The 19,887-nt window shown below is 50.9% G+C and overlaps 5 protein-coding genes across 5 annotated transcripts, besides 1 other annotated feature; all 5 read right to left on the bottom strand.

The window, feature by feature from the left end:
• Positions 1-1,458: 1,458 nt before the first annotated feature.
• PODANS_5_12775 (uncharacterized protein) lies at positions 1,459-1,941 on the bottom strand (the record flags this gene model as incomplete). Its single annotated transcript, XM_001904371.1, has 1 exon — positions 1,459-1,941. One exon carries the CDS (start codon positions 1,939-1,941, stop codon positions 1,459-1,461), a length of 483 nt encoding a protein of 160 aa, XP_001904406.1.
• A 318-nt stretch (positions 1,942-2,259) lies between these two features.
• On the bottom strand, positions 2,260-2,960 carry PODANS_5_12780 (uncharacterized protein; the record flags this gene model as incomplete). The annotated part of the gene is made up of 2 exons (XM_001904370.1): positions 2,260-2,667; positions 2,718-2,960. Coding segments are annotated over 2 exons (651 nt in total), but the record flags the coding sequence as incomplete, so codon positions are not given.
• Positions 2,961-4,437: 1,477 nt separating this feature from the next.
• Positions 4,438-4,977, bottom strand: PODANS_5_12790 (uncharacterized protein; the record flags this gene model as incomplete). Its single annotated transcript, XM_001904369.1, has 1 exon — positions 4,438-4,977. The coding sequence occupies one exon, from the start codon at positions 4,975-4,977 to the stop codon at positions 4,438-4,440; it is 540 nt and encodes a 179-aa protein (XP_001904404.1).
• Positions 4,978-9,613: 4,636 nt separating this feature from the next.
• PODANS_5_12800 (uncharacterized protein) lies at positions 9,614-11,200 on the bottom strand (the record flags this gene model as incomplete). The annotated part of the gene is made up of 1 exon (XM_001904368.1): positions 9,614-11,200. The coding sequence occupies one exon, from the start codon at positions 11,198-11,200 to the stop codon at positions 9,614-9,616; it is 1,587 nt and encodes a 528-aa protein (XP_001904403.1).
• Positions 11,201-11,881: 681 nt separating this feature from the next.
• PODANS_5_12810 (uncharacterized protein) lies at positions 11,882-12,625 on the bottom strand (the record flags this gene model as incomplete). The annotated part of the gene is made up of 3 exons (XM_001904367.1): positions 11,882-12,079; positions 12,132-12,377; positions 12,434-12,625. The coding sequence occupies 3 exons, from the start codon at positions 12,623-12,625 to the stop codon at positions 11,882-11,884; spliced, it is 636 nt and encodes a 211-aa protein (XP_001904402.1).
• Positions 12,626-18,055: 5,430 nt separating this feature from the next.
• Positions 18,056-18,126, bottom strand: a tRNA (tRNA-Gly).
• Positions 18,127-19,887: the final 1,761 nt, after the last annotated feature.

The following is a 19,887-nucleotide window of genomic DNA, read 5'->3' as shown; positions in this document are numbered from 1 at the left end:
AAGTAGAGATAGTCTAAGCTCTAGATAGACATACTCTGAGCCTCAGATAGACATAGTCTAAGCTTTATGTGTCAGTCAGATGAATCGAAGAGGCCTGGACTATGCTCTACACACGCTTGGATAAGAACTAGGCGGAAGACTATATTTATTGGTTATAACATGCATCTATTTACCATAGGTATTAGTGAGTAGGAAGTATTCAGAGCCTGCTATCCTCGGTACTCTCAGCTTTGTGTAGAGATAGTCTAAGCTTCAGGTAATGTAATGGATAGAGAAGCTTAGACTATATTCTATATCAGCTTGGATTGAATGAGGCAGAAGGCCACATGTTTGCAAGTCTGAGCCAAAAGATGACACTAGTATCATGCTTGTCACCTTTTTCCGTAGTCATCGGAGACAACTACTGTCAAGGTCATTGTATAAACAACAATGAAGAATGAAGTCTATTGTTCCCTCTTCTATCCACCAACCTAATCCTACGGATCTTTTACGTTTTAGGCAACACCGCAGGAATCCGTTAAAGGAACGAAGTCTCAACCATACACTTCTAGAAATTTGTAAAACACTATTCGTGATTGTCTGTCCAGAGAGGAAATGAACGTCTATGCCCTTTCTACCCGGCCACTCCCGCATTACCAACCCCCGCCGTCTGTGTCTTCCGATTACACAAAAACCACGCAGCCTCCAGAGACAACCTCGGCTTCATCCTCCGCACCCCTGACTTCGCCACCACCCTCCAGAGAGGTTTCAGCTTTGCAGACTACAATATTGTTCCCAACACGTCAGCAATCTACGAAACCGGAACAGATAACGTTGATCGGCTCGCTCTCGAGGTTGACACCAGAAACAAGTGGAAAAGAACCTGGCAGCTCAATGGTCAGGATTGAACCGGTGAAATCCGGCAATATCGCAAGGCGGAGCAGGAACTGTTCCAAATCCACAGCTTTGACATGCTCACCACGGCACGTGTCCGGGATGTGGTGGCTTATGTGCAGCCAGACTTCACGGGGAAGATCTATGGGTACACTGTCAAGTCACGGTCGGATATCTCGACCAACCGCGACTTCTGCTTGAGAGATTACGTTGCCGGGCCGTTTAGACGGTGGTGGAGCTGGAAGATAAGAGGGAACTTGTACACTGGGAAAGATCCAGCATTAGGTAGGCACCTAGATATGTAGGTAGGTGTGAATCACAACTGTGTCTCCGAGAAAGGCCACTCAATGAGATGTAAAAGCTTTACGATCAAGACCCCGCACAAAGTCCCCGTGAGTGTCGTGTTGAATAACCATCTGTATTATCTTCTGCATATTTCATATATTTTATATCTCAACCTTCCAAAGGGAGATAGATGATCCTGTCCCAGTTTTCCCATACCCAAAAATTATGCTCCAATCCCGAATCATTACCGGCCTAACCAAGGCTCATTCTACATCATCCATTACGTCCCTGATCGTTCGTCTATTTAGGGAGCGCCTTTCTCTTGATGGTGTTCATCCTCTCCAACAGTCCGATATCCCACCATCCCTCCCAGACCGTCTTCCTCTTCTTGGGAGCACTAGGAATAGGGGGCGGGCTGAATATCACCGTCTCCAGCGCCGGACTGGGACTCGTTTGCTCCTTGAAGCGAGAGCTCCTGCCTGGAGGCGAAGGGACCACGATGGGAGGTGGGACGGGCACACCGCCGGACCTGCGGTTGCGCCGAGCGGCCATGAAGCCTCTAATAGGCGACAAAGGAGAACAGGGAAGGCGAGTTGGGACCCGTTTGTGTTCTTCGGGGATTTTGTCGTTACTGGAAGACGTGACTGTTGCTTGTGTGTTCGGGATTGTCAAGGTAAGCACTGGGACCCGAGACGCCAGGGGGGAGAGACCCTGATATTGTCCCTCCTTCTCATCAGTGGGAGATCCTGGGATCGTCGGCATTGTCTTGGCTGGCGCTCGCATGTGTAGCCTGGGCGGTGGGCGCAGCCCTTTGGTCGGGGGACTGCCGCCAGTGAAAACGCTATTGATGGAAGATGCGTCCGATTCACAGCTGTATCTCGGCTGAGTGATTGACAAACCGAGGGCGTTATTATTTCCAACAGAAAGCAAAGCCGCAGGGGGAGCACGGCTGTTTCCGCGGTCGCGGATGGGCACCAGCGGAGGAGGGGGGAAGCTTGGGTAGTAGGAATTGGTGGAAGCCATTGACTTTGTGCCAAGAGACACGTCCGACTCCCATGCTTTCCCAACACCACGCACTCCTCCGTAGGTGCCCGCGCGCCCCTAACCCTCAATATCCTTGTTCTTGGTCTCGCGACGGATGCGTTGCCAGAGGCCGAGGCAGGCCAGTGCGGAAAAGGCGAAGAGCAGGCAGATGGTGATGCACAATCCCCACACAGCCTTGATTTGGTAGCAGGTTGTCTGGTCAAGCAAAACGAAGCTGATGTAGGAAACGGTCTTGGTGATGATCGACTTGATTGGGGAAGGTGCGGACGAAAACAGGCCGGCAGACCATTCTGAGGACGGGAGAGCAGCGCAGTTGAGCATGGAAAGGGGCTTTCCAATCAAGGAAGCTACGACGATGGAGGCAACGAGGAGGAGGCTGTCGAGACCAGCAGTGGTCAGCATCGAGAGCATGTTGTCGTAGTACAAGATGTATGTGATGATCACATAGATCATGGCTGTGACGGCCTGTTTGAGGTCAGTATATGATGCAGTGGTCGAGAAATGGGACAACATACCAATGTCAAAGCACCGACAAGCTCTGATGGGGGACTGTGCTCGGCTGTGGCAATCTCGTTGATGAAGTTGGCACAAAGACCAATGACAGAAATGAGGCACGCAAACTGTGATGCCCTCATGACAGTAAAGGTGACGCCCAAGGCGCCGAGCTGCGGCGCTTGGAACCGCATCTTGTTAGGCCCGGCGTTGTAGAACTCGGTAACCAGCTCAAGCGAAGGTCTCTCCTTGGTGGCGGTTCTGAGAGGAAACTTGGATTTTGGAAACGGCGCCGTCGGGGGAGGCGGGAAGGAAGTAGTCACGGGAATGTTGGGCAACTGGTAATAAGACCGTGGGACAGGGTTTCGTTACTTCACGGCTGGATGCGTGAAGTTTTGGGGAAGATATCGGGACAGGTCAACTGCCAAGAAATGTCGAATAGATGTGGATGTGCTGGTGGTGACTGACGGTGATCGAGCAGTCAAGGAAAACCGAAGACCCAAGGAAATACCCAAGTTAAAAACCTGTAGATAATCACAAAGGAAAGATAGGAAAAAAGAGACCCTAAGAAAAAGGAAAAAAGGGAAACAAAACCCAAGGAAAAGACGTGTGTGTTGTGCTTGTGTTGCTGAACAGAAGCTCCAAGCAGCGAGCCCCGTCGAGGCAGCTCGACATCTTATGTGTCTCCGTTCTGTTCGCCAGCCATCTTGATCCGACGTTGATCCATGGCAACGGATGATTCATTTCGGCTTGAAACAAGCGCGTCTATTGGCGCCTAAGCTCCAATTGCACAACATGGGAAAAGAAACAAGGCGATCGAGTGAGGCTCTTGGAATTCGATTGCTATTTTTTGACCCAAGGCATTGGCGGCATTCTGTAGGCGCTGAACCCAGCCAATCGGAAGGCCGATGTCGCACGACTGACGGGGACTTGCATGCCCCACCAGGCCGGGCGGCTGCTGAAGTTCAACGGCCAACCAAAAATCTCCGATTGTGTTGTCTCTCGCACCGACATCAAAACAACATTCGACGCTTCCTCCATTGGCTCACAGTTGACCTTGCTGCGACTGTCCTTCGCGATGCTAGAATTACACGGATCACTGTGGCCTGCCACGGTACTACAGTCCACTCAGATGCACGGTCTGGACTGTGCTGAGTGTCGGGTCGGTAAACCCTAACCCTTACGAACAAACTCTCTCCCCAACAACACGTCTTGTGTACAGGTATATAGGTAGGTCGGTAGGTAGGTGGATGGGATCCAGCAGTTGATTTGGAGCATGGAATCGAACTTGTGATATTGCCTGACAAACCATATTGTCTGACAAACGACATATAAAGACTCCCCCTAAACTTCCTTTGCAAACTCATCGCACTTCATCCTAGCTACAATGGCCACACGTTACTCTTTCTTGTACTCGTCTACTGGAACATAATTGCCATGGAACTAGTACAGACGATCAGGATTGCCATCTGGCCCAACCTTAAACTCCACCTTCCAGAAGCTCGGCCCTTGGTCCGTACCAACCCATCGTTCACGCCGTGATAACTCGTTGCATGGCTGGAGCCAAGTGAATACGTCATCCTCATAGTGAGTGAGTCGAACTTTCTCGGTCTTGAGGCCCTGAAGAGACCAGTAGAGATGGGCTTCCTCCACGGTAACAACAACCTTGACGATATTAAACTTATCCCAGTACGTCCCGGCATAAGCACTCAGATTCCGCGACAATGGCCCGCTCATCCGTGTTCACTCAAGCTCCTCAACGAGATCAGGGTACCACCGGAGATTTGTAGCTGCTGAAATCTTGGCTGCCGCGATGTAATCGTTGCGTTTGTGGGTCGGAACCTCGAGAAACTCCTCCAGCAGCAGCTGCCCAACCCAGTCAGGGACGTCGTTGAAAGCCAGTGCGTTGGGTGTGATGACGATGGCGCTTTCCGTGTCCGGAACAAGCATGTTGAGAGCCAATGTGCCAGGCATGCTTCCTTGGTGGAAAATAACCAAACGGGACGGTACTCCTTTGCCGACAACGGGCATCCCCTCAGGCATCAAATGGGGATTGATGCCAATCTGACCCATTCTTCCGGGAGGCTGAACGCGGGCCCAGCCAAAGCCATATGACGCCTCATTTCTTGATGGCTGGTCCATGAAGATCTTTGCTGACATCAGATTCGCGATCTGCTTCCGCGGTAGTCCTTCGGTAGATGTCTCTCCGGTGGAAATTGGTTGGTCGAATGCTTTGATGAACGCTTTGCACAGCTTCATCAGGTCTTTGACGCAGGGCCGCATGCCCGCATGGGGGCCGCCGAGCCGTCGTCTCCCAATCTGACACAGGTGATGGGTGCGGAGGTCTCGTCGTCCAGAGCATTGTAGCACTTTCCGACATTGTCGAGGTCAGATGGGGGTGTTTTGAGGTAGGTGCGCGTCATGCCCAACGGTCAAAGATGCGATTCTGGATAAATTCGAAGAACGACTCTTTGCTGAGAGACTCGGTAACTTTGTCAACGAGCTTGTACGCTAGATTGTTGTAGGCAAACTGACCGCGGAATGGCAGAAGTTGTGTCTGACTGTTGAGATATTTCATCGAGCCTGCGCTGCTGACGAGGATGTTGCTGTCAGTGCTGATGAGCATATTGTCACCCCAAGTCATGGCCGATCGGTGGCAGAGAAGATTGGCGATGGTCGTCTGGTTCTGATGGGTTTCGTCCTGGATGTCCGGCGAAGGCAGCGCGTCCTTGACCAGCGTGTTCCATCTCGCTTTCTTTTTATCGACCACGAGTCCCAGGTCCGCAGAGGTAACAGCCTTGGTCAGAGAGCAAACGGGAAGAATCGTCTCGTCGTTTGGAAACAATCGTTACTCGACATCGCGGTAGCCGTAGCTGGCGAAGTACACTTGGGTGCCCTGGTGCATGGCACCGAGTGAGAGGCCACGCGTGCCAATTGCGCATCAGCTCCATAATCTTTGGACGCAAAGAATCACGTCGAGATGGGAGGCTGTCCATGATGTGGGATGGGTTGGACTGTAGTCGGTAATGTCGGTTAGTATGCGAATGATTCCAGATTGCGAGCGGAAGGGAGAAGGGAATCCTAAGAAAGGAACATACCCAAGATACGCGATGCGGCATACACAGCGTGATACACTCCTCGAGGAACAGTGCGATGGGAAATATGGTGAAGAGAAGTAGAGTGGCCGGTACGCAGAACTCTGGAAAAGACAAGTCGCAGATGAGTAAGGCGGGGGAAGGGCTGTGCTTGCGTGGCCGTATTGGGGGAAGATTTGCCGCTTTTTTCCATGAGATTAGATTGAAATCTAGGCATCGTCAGGTGAGGTGGGCGATGAGATAAGATGGCGCGAGATTGGAAGCATACCGCCTGGCGAGCCGTTGGAAGGGAACTCACGGGCGGTAGGGGCGGTAATGTCCAATGGCGGCGGTTTCCAGTGATTCATCAACCAAGATAACTCCTCACGGAACCATCATCTGGGCGGCCAGACGACGCGGGGTCGTCCTTTTGCGAGTCGGAGCTATACTCGTCGCTGGCTATGTGTCTGTGCCGGCGTGAGCCACTCCGCGCTGGCTTCCTACACATCCCGTCAGGGCAACTTCCGATGATATCAAGACGCATGTTGCGGTCCCGGAGACTGTCATCAGAGTTCTGGTTGAGCAGTTGATGAAGTCGGAGGAGTATCACTGATTGTGGGACGGCCACCGGCGGCAAAAGTGAAGCAGAAAATAGGTGAAGACTGATGATGATGTGAGAAAATCTACGCAACAGGAAAAGAAACCTGGAAGCCTTAAGAGACTGTCTGAAATACCAACAAAAGCTTTAAGCAAGAGCAATCCAGAGTGTGGGTCTCACAATCAGGGGAGTTCTACATATTGTCTTAGATTCTGATATATGATACCCCAGCCCTCCATGAATATAATTTAGGCTTTTTAAAGTCTTTATCCAAGCATTCTAAAGACTTTAACTAAGCTTTCTAAAGGCCATATTTCAATGTGCAAACAACGTTATTTAAGCTTTCTAATTAGATTATCTAAACTTTCTAATACCATCACCTAAGCTTTCTAACAATATCAAACGCTATGTAGACCTTCTAGTAACGTTATTTACCTACCTAATCTTTCTGTGGAAGCAAACCTAGGTAACCGATAGATGACAGGTATTGTGGTGAGCCCAGAGCAAAAGAAGTGTGTAGTAACTGACGATGTATTTGGGGTAGCCTGACAGAGCGAGCTGGCAAGCCAACCTACACTCACACTTCAAACCAACCAGTGCGAGTGGGTCAAAGCAAAAGTTATGGGAATAGGTCTGCCTGCTCCGTCCCACTGGAGCAGCCCACACTACAGGTATAAATTAACTGCCAGATATAAAAGAAAGGTAAGCGATAAAGAGCATGGGAATCCCACCAATATTTAAGATCTATGGAGTACCAAAATAAAGACAATAAGGCCGAAAGCCAAGTCCTGAGCTCTCCCACACATAGTATCCTTAAATAAGAGTATCTTGAAACGTTAATTGTATCAGGGGAAGGCCGTAGGCCAAGGTCTTCGCCACTGTTACCAGGGCTAAAGTCAGAAAGGTGAGTGAGGTGAGGTAGGGTCGCATCTTCACACTTTCTAATAACATCATCTATGCTCTCTATAGATATAGTCTTAGCAATAAAGTTATTGATCCAAGCTCTATTGGTATATCATAAGCTAAGCCCAATTATTACCACGGTATAAGACACAGGACGTCTGAATCGATCTTTTGACATTCCTGTGCCAAGCAACCAGTGTGGTGCTCCTCAGGTCCACCTTTAGCTAGACCCACACAGACGGGTGAGATGGATCGCTCGCAGAACATGCTAAGTTAGATCAGTCACTTTCAACGGGTCAAGCTCTCATCTCTTATCAACACTCCAGAGTTACGTAGCCCATGGGTACCTACCTTTCGCTTCAGCAGGGACACAGGCTACCTATCTTGACTTAACAAGTAGTCAAAAGCATCCCATCTCAGCAACACCCACAACCCTTCTACCCTATCTCAACAACCGTGAACAACCCCGACCCCGCCTCCTCCCCCTCTTCAATCTTCTCCGACCGAGCCCAGGAAAAACCCCGACCCCGAACCGACATCTTTGCCCTCCCAGGCCGCACCGAATTCCCAGCCAAATTCATCATCCGCCTCCACCGCAACGACGCCCGCCCCGCAGCCACCGGCTTCCTCGGCTTCATCATCATCCGCGCAACAAGCTTCCACCGTCTCATCGAGCAGGGCTTCGTCCTCGAGCCCGAGCACATCCTCAAGCACCTCTCCAGAAAATTTACAGCCCCGGTGATTTTGTCCCTGACAAATGGGACAAGTTCGCCAACGACGCTCACCCCTCCCTGGTGTGTAAACGCGTCTGGCCGATTTGAAATTAGGCGTACAGATGGGCAGGGGAGATAAAGATGTACTCGGATCAGGAGGACAGGCTGGCGACCAGTTCGCTTGATGAGGTGTGCCTTGGACGGCGGTGGCGGAGGTGAATGGGTATTTTGATACAGATGAGGGGGGTAAGATATATAACTATGTGCCGACTTGGGTGAGGACGCCGTATGATGGGAGTGGGAGGACATTCTGGTCTTTGGTTCAAGGGGTGAAGAGCGAGGATCAGTTGTGGAGGTGGTGGAGTTTTAACTTTGGGGGTGTGGAATACCTTGGGATTTGAATCGAGGATGGACGTAATTCTATGGTAGTTAGAGGAGGTTATGGTACCATCATCGTATTTATTCAAGCCGGTAACAACAAGGTACCAGCCTTAGGCAAATACATGTATCACAGCGCCATTTGGAGCGTGGTATGAATGGCGATCTCGATAATCCAAAGTCAATATTTCTCCGTAACTCCATAGGTATCGAAGATAACGAGGTTAGTGAGTTCGGGAAATATTCAAGTTTAATGGCAGCCCTCATGATACAGACATGGGACTGCAGGGTTAGCACTCAGGAGATGCTTTAGATGACTGAGACTGAATCATCAATGGAGTAACATGACGAAGGCAAAAAGTCATTTTAACGATCATCGACATATCAAAGGTAAGCCGGTAGTTGTTCATATCTGAATATCTGGGAAAGCATGCTCAACCTCCACTCTAGTACGGAAACATTAGCCATGCTCAAAGATACTGGTATAACAAGATGCCCACACCCTGTTATCTTGCACTTCGTGTGCACCAACAAGCAATCTCGCCGTATGGAGAGGCGCAGCCCAGCAATTATCCAGGAACATTCCTCGGATTCATCACCATCCCGGCGCCAGATATTCACCACTTGCTCGATGAGCAGAGCGGGGGATTTCACATGCACGAGAGGGAAATCTATCAATCAACAATGCATAACCTGGAACAAGCACATATGGGACCATCGGACGTCAACCAAAGACTATGGAGCCTGCCTATCGTTGGAAGCGCATTTGGGATGTGAAGGGTGATGAAGGGAAGTCGAAAGCAAAGATTTCAATCTACCGGGGGGATCTGAAGCATGGCCTTCTGAGATTAGCATTGGAAATCTGTTGAGCATGATGTGTGTTGTCGAGGTTTCGGGTTACCGTGAACCGGACCTCCTGGGCAAGATATATAGCTTTTATCCAGATTGAAATTCAAGGCCTCCGTGGAACAGCATCAAGCAACAGCCAGAAGAGAATTACTGTCTTGTTGAGGGTGTAGTGAGCCCCTTCCACCCGTGGTGGGGTTGGACTGTTGGGCACATGACATATTACAACCGCTGAATAGATATTGCTGCGAGCAGCTGAGTGCCGGTAGAGGCGAGAAATATCATGGTGTAATCCAGAGGTGTGAAAAGTCTTGTCGTTATTTATTCATTAATCATGGACATGCCTGACACCGATAACTCTCCTGCTGAAAACAATGATCTAAAAGTTAAGGCAGATCACTACTGCCTCAGTTCTTGTCACCATTTCCCGCAGGAGACACATGAATCTGCCAGTAGCTCCTCCAATCCCACCACTCCCCCTTCTCCTCCCAAGCCTGCTGGTTATCACCCTGACCAGGCTGCCACATCCCCAACCCAGAACCAGCGTCGTACTGAGGAAACTCAGCCCTCTCAGCCAGCAACCCCCTTGCCTTTCCATCACCCAAAAACGCCAAGAAGTCCTCCGCAACATGTACATACTGTCTCAACCCCTGATAAACATCAATTGTTGCCCCAGTCGTGAAGCTCAGAATCCAAGGCTCCAATAACGGCGCGTCCGTCACACTGGGATGCGAGGTGCCCAGAGAAGTCATAAACCAAGTCGGATTTCCCCTCTCATTATTCTCCTCCACGATCTCCTTCACCGTGTCAAAGTGCGCCCTTCCATAAAAGATGCTCGTCTTGCTGCTCCAAGAATTGCTGTGCACCACAAGCATGGGGACGTTGATATCTCTGTTCAACGGACCGCTTTGCTTCCCAGGGTCAAGGATGATAGCGCCCTTGAACGGCCTCATTGACGTCGGCCCTCCACGTAAAGCTTGCATGGCCCCAGTCGCTCCATAACTATGTCCAGCAACGATCATCTCATCTGTGTTCAACCGCCCGGCCCAGTTAACAAGATCCACCCCCTCGCCTCTGGGGTTCAACTCATACACATCCGCGCCTCGCCCCATATTAATCAACTTCATAACCCTAACCGCCTCTTCAATCTCCGCCTCCCGAAAGCTGAGCTGCGCCTTGTGGAAGTCCTCCACGCTAATCTCCCTCCCATCAGCAGTCTCAACCTCACTCTCATCGAAAATGAGCCTCTTCTCCTTCGGCAGTCCCTTCCGCTTGATCATACTCCCCGGGCAAGACCCATCTCGATGCTCAAGCATAACAACCACATACCCCCTCGCCGCGAGCTCCCCAGCATAATGGGAGTAATCCGTCCTACTGGATACAGTCCCATGAGAAAAGATGATAACCGGGTGACCTCCCACCTGTGCATTCTCCAGCACCTGCTCCTGTGTTTCTGCCTTGTCCCATGAAGTCGCAAACTGGGAGTATCTCGTCGCGGTGTCGCTTAGCGGGGCGTCAACCGCAGCGGGGATGGTGATGCTCCCGGCCAGCGTCTTGAGTGCAATCTCGAAGATTTTATTGACAAGCCGGTTGCTGATGTGCGCCGCCTTGGCGTAACCCTGAGCACGGAGGTAAAGTGGTCGTGGGATCCAAAGGTGGCGTTTGACAGTTGAGGCTTTGGCGGCGGCGTAGGTGGTGGGGTAGTAAACGGTGAAGAGGACGGTTTGGAGGTCGAAGGCGGAGGTGGAAGTTGCCTTGAATCGTGCTGTGTCGATGGTGCGCACGGGCATAACGGGGGATTCGATATCGATTGCGCCGACGGCGTAGGGGCCAGTGTGTTGGGGGAGTGGGTGGGCGAAGATGGGTTGGGAGGTGAGTTTGCAGTAGAGGATGTAGCTTAGGCCGAGGAAGATGGGGAGGAATCGCCATCGGAGGAGGTTGAAGGGGAAGGTCTTAGGGGTGTGGCCCCCGGGAGCTTCTGGGAATGGCTTCATGGTAGCCGGTATAACGATGCTATGTATAGTATGTGGATGAAAATATTGTGTCACTGATGGAGAGGGTCGCTGGTTATTTTATGTTGCTGATCGACAGCTATGATGCAACTGCGCCTGTGCCCCAAATTGCCAAGCCTTGACCCAGCAGCCAGGTTTGTGACATCACCGGTGTTACCCGGCAGCCAATTACACGGGCTGATCAACAACTCGGACCAGATTGTCGGGCTTGATTGGGTTTCAGCACATGGCCAAATCAGCAAAATTATTGTCTCTTCATCCCACTTCTTTGACGTATGTATGTAGTATGTTCCAGAGTTGAAAATCTGACAAATCCGCAGTGGGTGTGCACAGACCATCTTCTTTGTCACCATGACAGCCCCTGAACCCCTGAATTGCTTATTGACAGAGTCACAGCGCCTTCCTTCTTTAAACAGTTGTGATGATGCAGCAGCCAGCCAATGGTGGCAACCAGAGCCTGTAAAGACACGATTGACAACTTGTCACAAAGGGTGCAGAAATGTGATGTAGTAAGTGAAAACAAAAGCAAAGCATGTAAATTCAGCGCTAACTAGGTACCGCTTGTCCAACTCACAACTTTTCCCCCATCCCATTATCCTCCATAGCATCGTGTCCAGCATCATTCGTATCTTCTCTCTAGACCAAAGCCTGCCAGCCACCAACTTAGGCAGCGATCATCTGAGCGCGGCGGCCGATGGGGGCGGCCTTGATGGCAGCAGCGGGAATGACATTCTCACGCTTGGTAACCTGGAGACCCTCGTAGCTCTTGATGGCAATGTCAATGGTGTTGCCGAGAGAGTTGGCCTGATTGGGGACATCGTTGGTGCCAGCGACGACATTGATGAGGGCAAAAGCAGCAGACTGTCTGGTCAGCGTTCAAGTTCAGTCATGCTTAGGGGTAGAAAAGGCTCACATCAACAACAGACTCGAGCTGGCGAAGGACGGCGGCAACTGGCTGTCCAATGATGGGGACGGTCTGGAAGAGGCCAGCCTTTCCGATCAAGATGTTGAGAAGCACCTGGTGGACGCGGACAAACTCGCGGAAGGCGTCGGCGACGGTCTTCCGGTCGGCGTCGAGCTCGAATCTAGGGGTGGCAACAATCTGAGGGACGGCGGTAGTGGTGATGGTGATGATCTCAGTGAAACCTTGGATGATTTGCTGGCAGAGGAATTAATAGCCTGTCACTTGGAGGGTAGGCATGTAAGGGGACAAACAGGGAAAGGGCCAAGGCCAACGACGATGAGAGGGCCGTTGATGATGGTGATCTGCTGAGCGGGAGCCTGGAGAGCCTGGGACTTGGCTGTCAAGGTCCTGAGCGTATCGGCAATCTGGGTGGAGGTGAGAGCAGCCATGGCGGGGGCAGCAAGGGCAATAGTGCCAGCGATGATGTTGCGGAAAGAGACCATTTTGGCGGTTGTGAAGTGAGCTTATGAAGGATGGAAAGGTGTCGGGTTAAGTGGTTGAATGTGGGTGGACTGTTGGATGAAGAGCTGTGATGAGTGATGGAGAAGATGTCTGGATGAACCTGGAGGATGAGAGGGCCTCTTATAGGCCAATCTCGCGTCCATCTGTCACCAAGTCACCGACTTTCAGCGAGGCTCTGTCGTGGAAAGCCTGGAAAGCGCAGTTGCCGCGCAGAGCTCTATCCAGTGATCCTCAAGGCCAAGCTTCGCGACGATCAGCAACAGGGTGTTCCTGGTATGAGTCACGGCCAGGGTTTTCATGGAGGCACATGGGAGGAATGCCGAGGATCTTGAGTTAGACTCAGACGGGTTACTCTGTTGAGATGACAATGATTCAAATGCCATAGCATCGCGGTGAGCGAGGCCCAATGAGATCGCTGTGGAACCCCTAGATCCTCCTAAGCCGAGTCAGGATTTGCGAATTACTTACAGGCTACCTCATGTCGCCGCGTTTGGCGGCGCAAAGCCTTCATTTTTTGCAACGTTACAAATCGTGACTGTTCACGAAAGCATACCTCCTGCGGCGATCATGGCTTCTCACCCTCCCAGTCTCTCCCCTGCAGCCATTGCAGTGTCCGGCCTGGCAATCGAATTCACTTCCCATTTCTGCTAAAATTGAGACACAGGCCGGCTCAGATACCGCGCCCAGGCAATCCAAACAGTTGAAACATGGTGCCTTTGCTTGGGATCCCATTTTCATGCCTGGTGTCATGCTTCCAGGTTACCGGGCAAGAGCATTCATTCCAGCAACTCACCGACGTTGGTATAAGCTCAGATGATTTTCTGATGAACTGGCAGGGGACAAGGCATACCCGTAACAGGGCCGACTCGGCAAGAGATCGCAAGGCCGCGAGTGGATAGACAAATCAAGCCCCAATACCCAATAGTGCCAATCCACGCTTCTTCAGTAAAAACGCGATGTGGCATCTGCAGTGCAACGATCCCTTCCCACATTTGACATCGCAGATCTTGAGGCTAAAAAAGCTTGCGAGATGGCGCTAGCCCAAACACAGCGTTCCCGAGTCAGCTGTTCCAGCACCAGGTCGTCATGCCCTTACCAGTAGTGATCGGCAGTACCATCCACCGCCAGCAGATCTTTGACAGGCGAGACAGGGTACCCCAGAAAGCAAAGGGTTCAATCACCCGGAGCTAAACTCTATTCAACATGGTGAACTGGCAGGTCAATATCAATAACTCCGACTGTGGCCGCGAAGGGCCGGTGGCCTCCCGCTTGCCTTCCTTCCGCAAAGCTTGATCCGCGCAGCTATCCCTCTTGTGTGCTAGCACAGCCGTAGAGGTTCATTGCTTCTCCTACACAAGCTGGGCAAGCGCCGATGATGCCCAAAAGCCCATGGTGAAGAGGATCGGAGGTCGGCATCAAGATCGATCTATTGATCCCTTTCTGCATGCTTGGAAGCCGTATGCCAAGGGAGAATATAACGCCACATGTTTCGGATCGCGATTGCCGGGTGGTTACCGGTATGGACACCGGTGATGGATCTCATGAAACCACATACTAAATCCGGCATGACCCAGCCAATAGGGTTCCAATGTGTCGAGAACACAGTAAGCGTCCACAGCTCTGCGTGGCACAGCAGAGGTTCGACCACAACACACAGCCATTCTAAGCCTCCCTGGGTTGTACAGCAGGACCTCAGACGTGGAACTTCTAAACCTTTTGCCAATTATAGCGCCACCTAGAGTTGACTGAACAACAATAAGTTGGTAAGAATGCATAAAGAGCTCACACCATCTACATCTACTTTTGGAAGGTTGTCGAGCCAGCCTTCTTTGCCAATATTGATTCCAGGCGTTGCTTTTGGTGAATTTACGGTCAAACATGGCCCTGTTGGGAAGCAATCTACCTTGAGCAGGACCCAATTAGGTAACGAGATAAGCGCAATTGGCTGCCTTTGATCTACTGGATGTGATCCAGACGGATGGTGCCATGTCGGATGTTGCGGGACAGTGTCCATGTGATGAATATCGGTGTCTTCACTTGGCCTTGTCCTGAGAGACATGGGGTTGGAAGGACGAGCTTTTGGGGAGCAGTGGCGTTGGTGCCAACAGCCCAAGAGAAAATTACCTAGGTATCCGAAGCTGTCTTCGACCTTGACATGTGACACCTCATGGGATCGTCTGAGACTTCTGCAGAAAGGGCAGCTTGCCCACACCATCTTGACGGGGGCTGAGCACAACGAGTTTACATGTTACTAACAGTCACCTGGATTACTTTTGATATTGATGCTTTCTACCCACGGTATTTGTCTATGAGACCCGAGACTAAGAAGTATTCCTGTCTCAGTATCTCCTTCCCAGTCCCTCTCCGATCCACCAGCTCAAACTCTCCCTCACAACACACTCATCTGCAGTCTCTGCAGTGGGAACACCCCATTTTATCATATCCCCCGGCTTCCCTGCCACAGTAACATACGTCTCCGACTTCCAAGTTAGAGCCAGCAAATCATGCAAGTCTCGCCAAGTGACATTGATCCTTCTGCCACTCCCTCTTCCAAGCAAAAACGGGGAAGGACCAACCCAACATACACCAACAGAACATCCAACTAAGTCAGCATTACCCCCAAAGCGAATTTCATACCCTCCGTTGGCTTCCCGAACCCATACCCATACTTCTGGGCCTCAAGAGGAAACTTGAGATAACTTTCCACCCGCTCCCAGGTGAAATCATAAAACTCCATATGTTCCCCCAATCTCGTGACGCCCCTGCCACTAGACCAATCAACAACCATATTCCCCGCCAAAGGGCCAGATTGCACATCCAAATGTGTCATGACAGTCGCTGTCTCGTTTGACGCAATCGTCAATTGGCTATGCCCATGTGACTGCATCCTCGCAAGCCCATCCACAAACACCCCGCTGAAAACCTTCTCAAAAAGCGCCCTGCTGCTGAACAGTCCAAAGTCTTCAGTTGGTTCAAAATCCCCTATCTTGTCAAAATCCAACCCCGGCCCGGAATTCCCCGCCCCAGGCCCATCCCCAAAAGAAGTATTCTTCATCCCCAAATTAACCAGCTTATCAATACGCGTATGTGTCCTGCCAGTCTCGTGCGGGTTCTCCATCTCGGCTCCCATCACCCTATTAAGAAAAGGTAACCACCCAGCCGTGATCTTGATCCTCTTTGCTGTGCCCTCCACAACATCATCAGGGCTGTTGTATTGACGCAACTCCTCGATGAACTCGCTCTCGTTGAGGGAGACTCTGACCGGGGAGGCGGGCACCCAATGAGCCATCACTGTGCACGCGAGAACAGCTTGCTTGATTTTATTTTCGGTTTGGTTGAAGTAAGGTGGAACGCTACCCAGCAGAGACAAGGACTGGGTGTGTCTCTTTTTTGATGATGTTAGGTGCCTGAATCTTGACAAAGACATCGCCTTGTTGAGGGAGGGGTGTCTTGAAATTTTGAGCTGCCACTAGCGTTGCTTTGCAGTCTTGATCATCGAAGCATTGGATGGCTTTGGGGTGGTTGTTGAAATGAGTGTTTTGTTCTCGGAGAGTTCGTCGCGTTTGCCCTGACGCAGTACCTGGTAAATTTAGACAAAGGGCTGGAGTAGGTCTGTTGCCTCAGGTGATGCTTGTATCCTGAAAGCTTCCGCGTGTGAGATAGCCCCGACGTCTTGGAGGCGAGTTCTTCCTGTGCCGCGATCGATACGGCGTTGATGTAGTTGAGAAAACGGGTGAAGGTTCGCAGTGTTGGCATTGAGACTGTCGTGGCAACTGTCGAGTTGTAGGTGATGTTGAGGTCAAGGTCCGAATCTCAGAGGGTGTTGATCTTGACTTGACGACGAGTCAAATCAACCGGGTTGACGACAGCAATGATGTCTGATAACCCCGTGTGCTGCCAGTTCCTCACCCAGCTTCAGAGTTCTTGATGGCCCGCGCTTGGGCACCAATACGCCATGGGCCAGTTGTCATCTTGGCAATTGTTAAGAAATGGAGTAGTCTCCAGACCACCTATGACAGATGGCCAGGTTCCATCGCCGGGACGATCGGATGATACTGGGCCTTGAACGTTACCAAAAGCTTTGGGGAGGAGAACTAGTCCTTAATGGGAATAAGCAGAATGGCGGAGGCAGGACCAGTCAGCACAGCTAGAATCATCTTAAAAAATAGCAGCAGAGCCAGAAAACAGCTGGACTTGGTCAACTAGGCTTTTTGAATGGCGAACTGAAGGTGTATGCGATGTCGCCCACAGGGTAGCTATCGATGGCGAGACCGCGTGGGATCCCTGATCTGTTGAGTCTTCGTGTAAACGCTATGTAGGTAATGGCCGCAATTGAGGCGACGACCAACAGTTCGTGGAACTTTGATGCCAGCTGAAGCATGCAGAGAAGAAGGTGGGGAGCAGATCCCGAACTGAGATCATAGCCGAACCAGAATACTGGCTTGAAGTTGAGAGGTACCAGAAAGCTCGTAGGAGTGGCAGGTATTAGATGGACTGCCACTGTGAAAAAGGCCCGCCATGTCAACAGAGAGTGGCACCATGGTCTCCTAACAACCCGGATGCCTTTGTGGTCAAGTAGTTCAGTTCTATAGACATCATCCGGAACGTCCTTCTCAGAGAACGGAGTCACTTGTGGGTTTGGGCTATTGTGAGCCAGACGTGCGCCGGCCTGATCTCCTTGTTTTGATGGTAATGTTGACCCGCTTTGGTGGAGGACTTGATATTGCTGACTGTCTGGTGTTGAGTTCCCTGATTTGAAGCTGTCGTAGGCGAGTGGTCGGAAGCCCTGCTCGTTGTGGTCCAACGGGGACTAAACCTGTTCGTAATGTTGCGCCATTCTGATTTCTTCAAGTATGCATTAGGCGCTCATGTCGGTAAGGTGTGTTGGATGGCTTGAAGAAACTGGAGAACAACACTCCCAAAAATTGCAGTCATCATAGCTCTACCAAAACATGGATCCATTTGTCCTGGCCCAACCAAACAAAGTAGCCCCTATCCACCCAAGGTAACATAAATGTCGGTGCCATCCATGGCACAGGTGCTTACCGACAGTAGAGTCGCTTCTCAGGCTCGGGGCTCCCGAGGGCTCAAAGCATTTCGCCAATTGGAGTCGAGATGGTGAAATTTACTGTGGCTGACTTGCGGGGACAGAGCTCGCTTTAACCAAGTTTCTATCTGGCGTTGCTCTGCTGGTGGTGAAAGAGTCCCTGAGAGCGACGAGCAGGTGCCAAGAGGTCGCATTTTCACAGGTCTTCGAAGGTTGAAAGACTGAATGCTGCGACATTTGTGTTTTGAGTCTTAGACAGCCTCAGTTGAGGAGGAAAAATGGCCGATGTCACCTTGCAGTGAGAAGGTTGCTTTTCTGGAAAAAAAGGAAGAAAAAAGGAGAGAGAGAAAAATGGGAAAAGGGATGCATCAGCCGTGAATCGAACACGGGGCCCATCGATGGCAACGATGGATTTTACCACTAAACCACTGATGCTGGTTTTTGATTGGCTGTTACGGTGGTGCGGAGACTATTCCCAAGATACAATATTGACAAATGCATCCGCAAGATCGGTTCAACAGGGAGCATTAAGTTTAACAAATCTAGATTTTGGTCCTCAATTATGCTTTGTCTTTAGTTCCACTCTCTTCTACACCCGGGGATGACTACAAGATCTTGGCTTCCATTCTTAAAAATTATATGTAGTTTTGTCTTATGTCTTTAAAACCTGCAGCATGTGAAAATGATAGGATTCAAGTGCCGGCAAATATTCCGGTTTTTTTTGTAGCTCTGAAATGGCCTAGTTTCAGCACAGCTATCCAATATACTTACTTTCCGGGTTATCAAATATCAATCTTCTGTTTCCTTGAAAGATCAGACCCTTCACCTGGAATAGGCAACAAACAGCAGCTTTAAACTGGGTCTCTGGTTGTTTAGTTCCAGGAACTTCGTCCCACCCACGATTGGTCCGCTGACATGAACAAAAGAGACAAATTCGGCAGGCTATGTGATGTTATGAATGAGGTCCATCCCCGAATATCTTGTTGCAGCGAATGGGCAAACTCATTACTCCATACCATGGGAAAAAGGCGCGGTTCAACTTTAAGCCTCAATGGAAGCCACACCCGACAGCCCTGTAAAGCTTGGCGCCCCACTGGTCAGCTTTTGGGTCGGCTTGGCGTTCCAGGCTTCGACAAACTCCTTCTTTTGACATCAATATTCAACAGACCGCCAATTGAAAGGTGACAGCAATGCCTCGATTAAGCACCCAACCCTCCTTAATATGCCAGGAAGAATTACAAAGTCCCTTGATCTGCAAGCTGACACGCCAAAATCCTCGAGGTTATCTCACAAGCCCCCCAAAGCTCGGAATGCGCATGCCATCATCTCGGACTACGCTCACCTACATGACCCTTGCTGTCGCGAATCCGCAAACAAAAATGCCGTCCAAACCAGCATTGCCCAGAATTGTGCCACTCGGCTCGGCAACTAAGGCACTAAGCATAATGTGGCTCATACCACTGTGAATAGCTCAGGAATAGCATCCAGGTTGATCAAGCATCGGGTCAAGTCGCCGGAAAGTTTCTACCCCTACCCCTACCCACCTCCCTGCGTCTTGGCTCTGGGAATCCGACGACACGCGGTGATCCGACGACACGCGGTCCGAGATGATTAAAGTCCGGTGGTTTCCCTCCGTCGTACACGACAGCACCCTTTCCCAGTGCTAGACATCGTCTATACGCCCCATGCAGACACCGAAATGGCGACTCGAACTCGATCATCAGACGCCAATCCATCCAAGACCAGTCCAACACACACACAGAGGATCCATGTACGGCCATTGTTTGACGCGAGCACAAGTGGCGGTCATAACACCCACACACCCTCTATTCGGGTCCGTCCACTATTTGATCCGTCAGCTACTGCTTTTCCCAAGGCCAAATGGGCTGGGGGTCCTGAAAGAGATATCTCCAATGACCTTCAGATTCCTTTTCTACCACTTCACCCACCATTAGGGCCCACTTTTCTTGACACTGAAGCATGTCTTTGTCGACGCGAGCCGGATCCAGCCATATCAGAGGACAAGGCGGGGAGTCTTCTCTGGCGATGCTCGGGGAACCAAACGGTAGCTGATATCGACTTCACCACGGGAAAGTGGTTCAAGCCCATCAACAACGATGGAAAAGATGCCCGCCAAGTTCTAGAACTACCAATGAACGATGGATCGAACCCCCCGCTGAGAGAACACCCTTTTCG

Source organism: Podospora anserina, chromosome 5 (genome assembly GCF_000226545.1).
Source record: "Podospora anserina S mat+ genomic DNA chromosome 5, supercontig 3".
Taxonomy (NCBI): Eukaryota; Fungi; Ascomycota; class Sordariomycetes; order Sordariales; family Podosporaceae; genus Podospora; species Podospora anserina.
The sequence above is the reverse complement of the archived record's forward strand: the minus strand, read 5'-3'. Positions and strand labels throughout refer to the sequence as shown.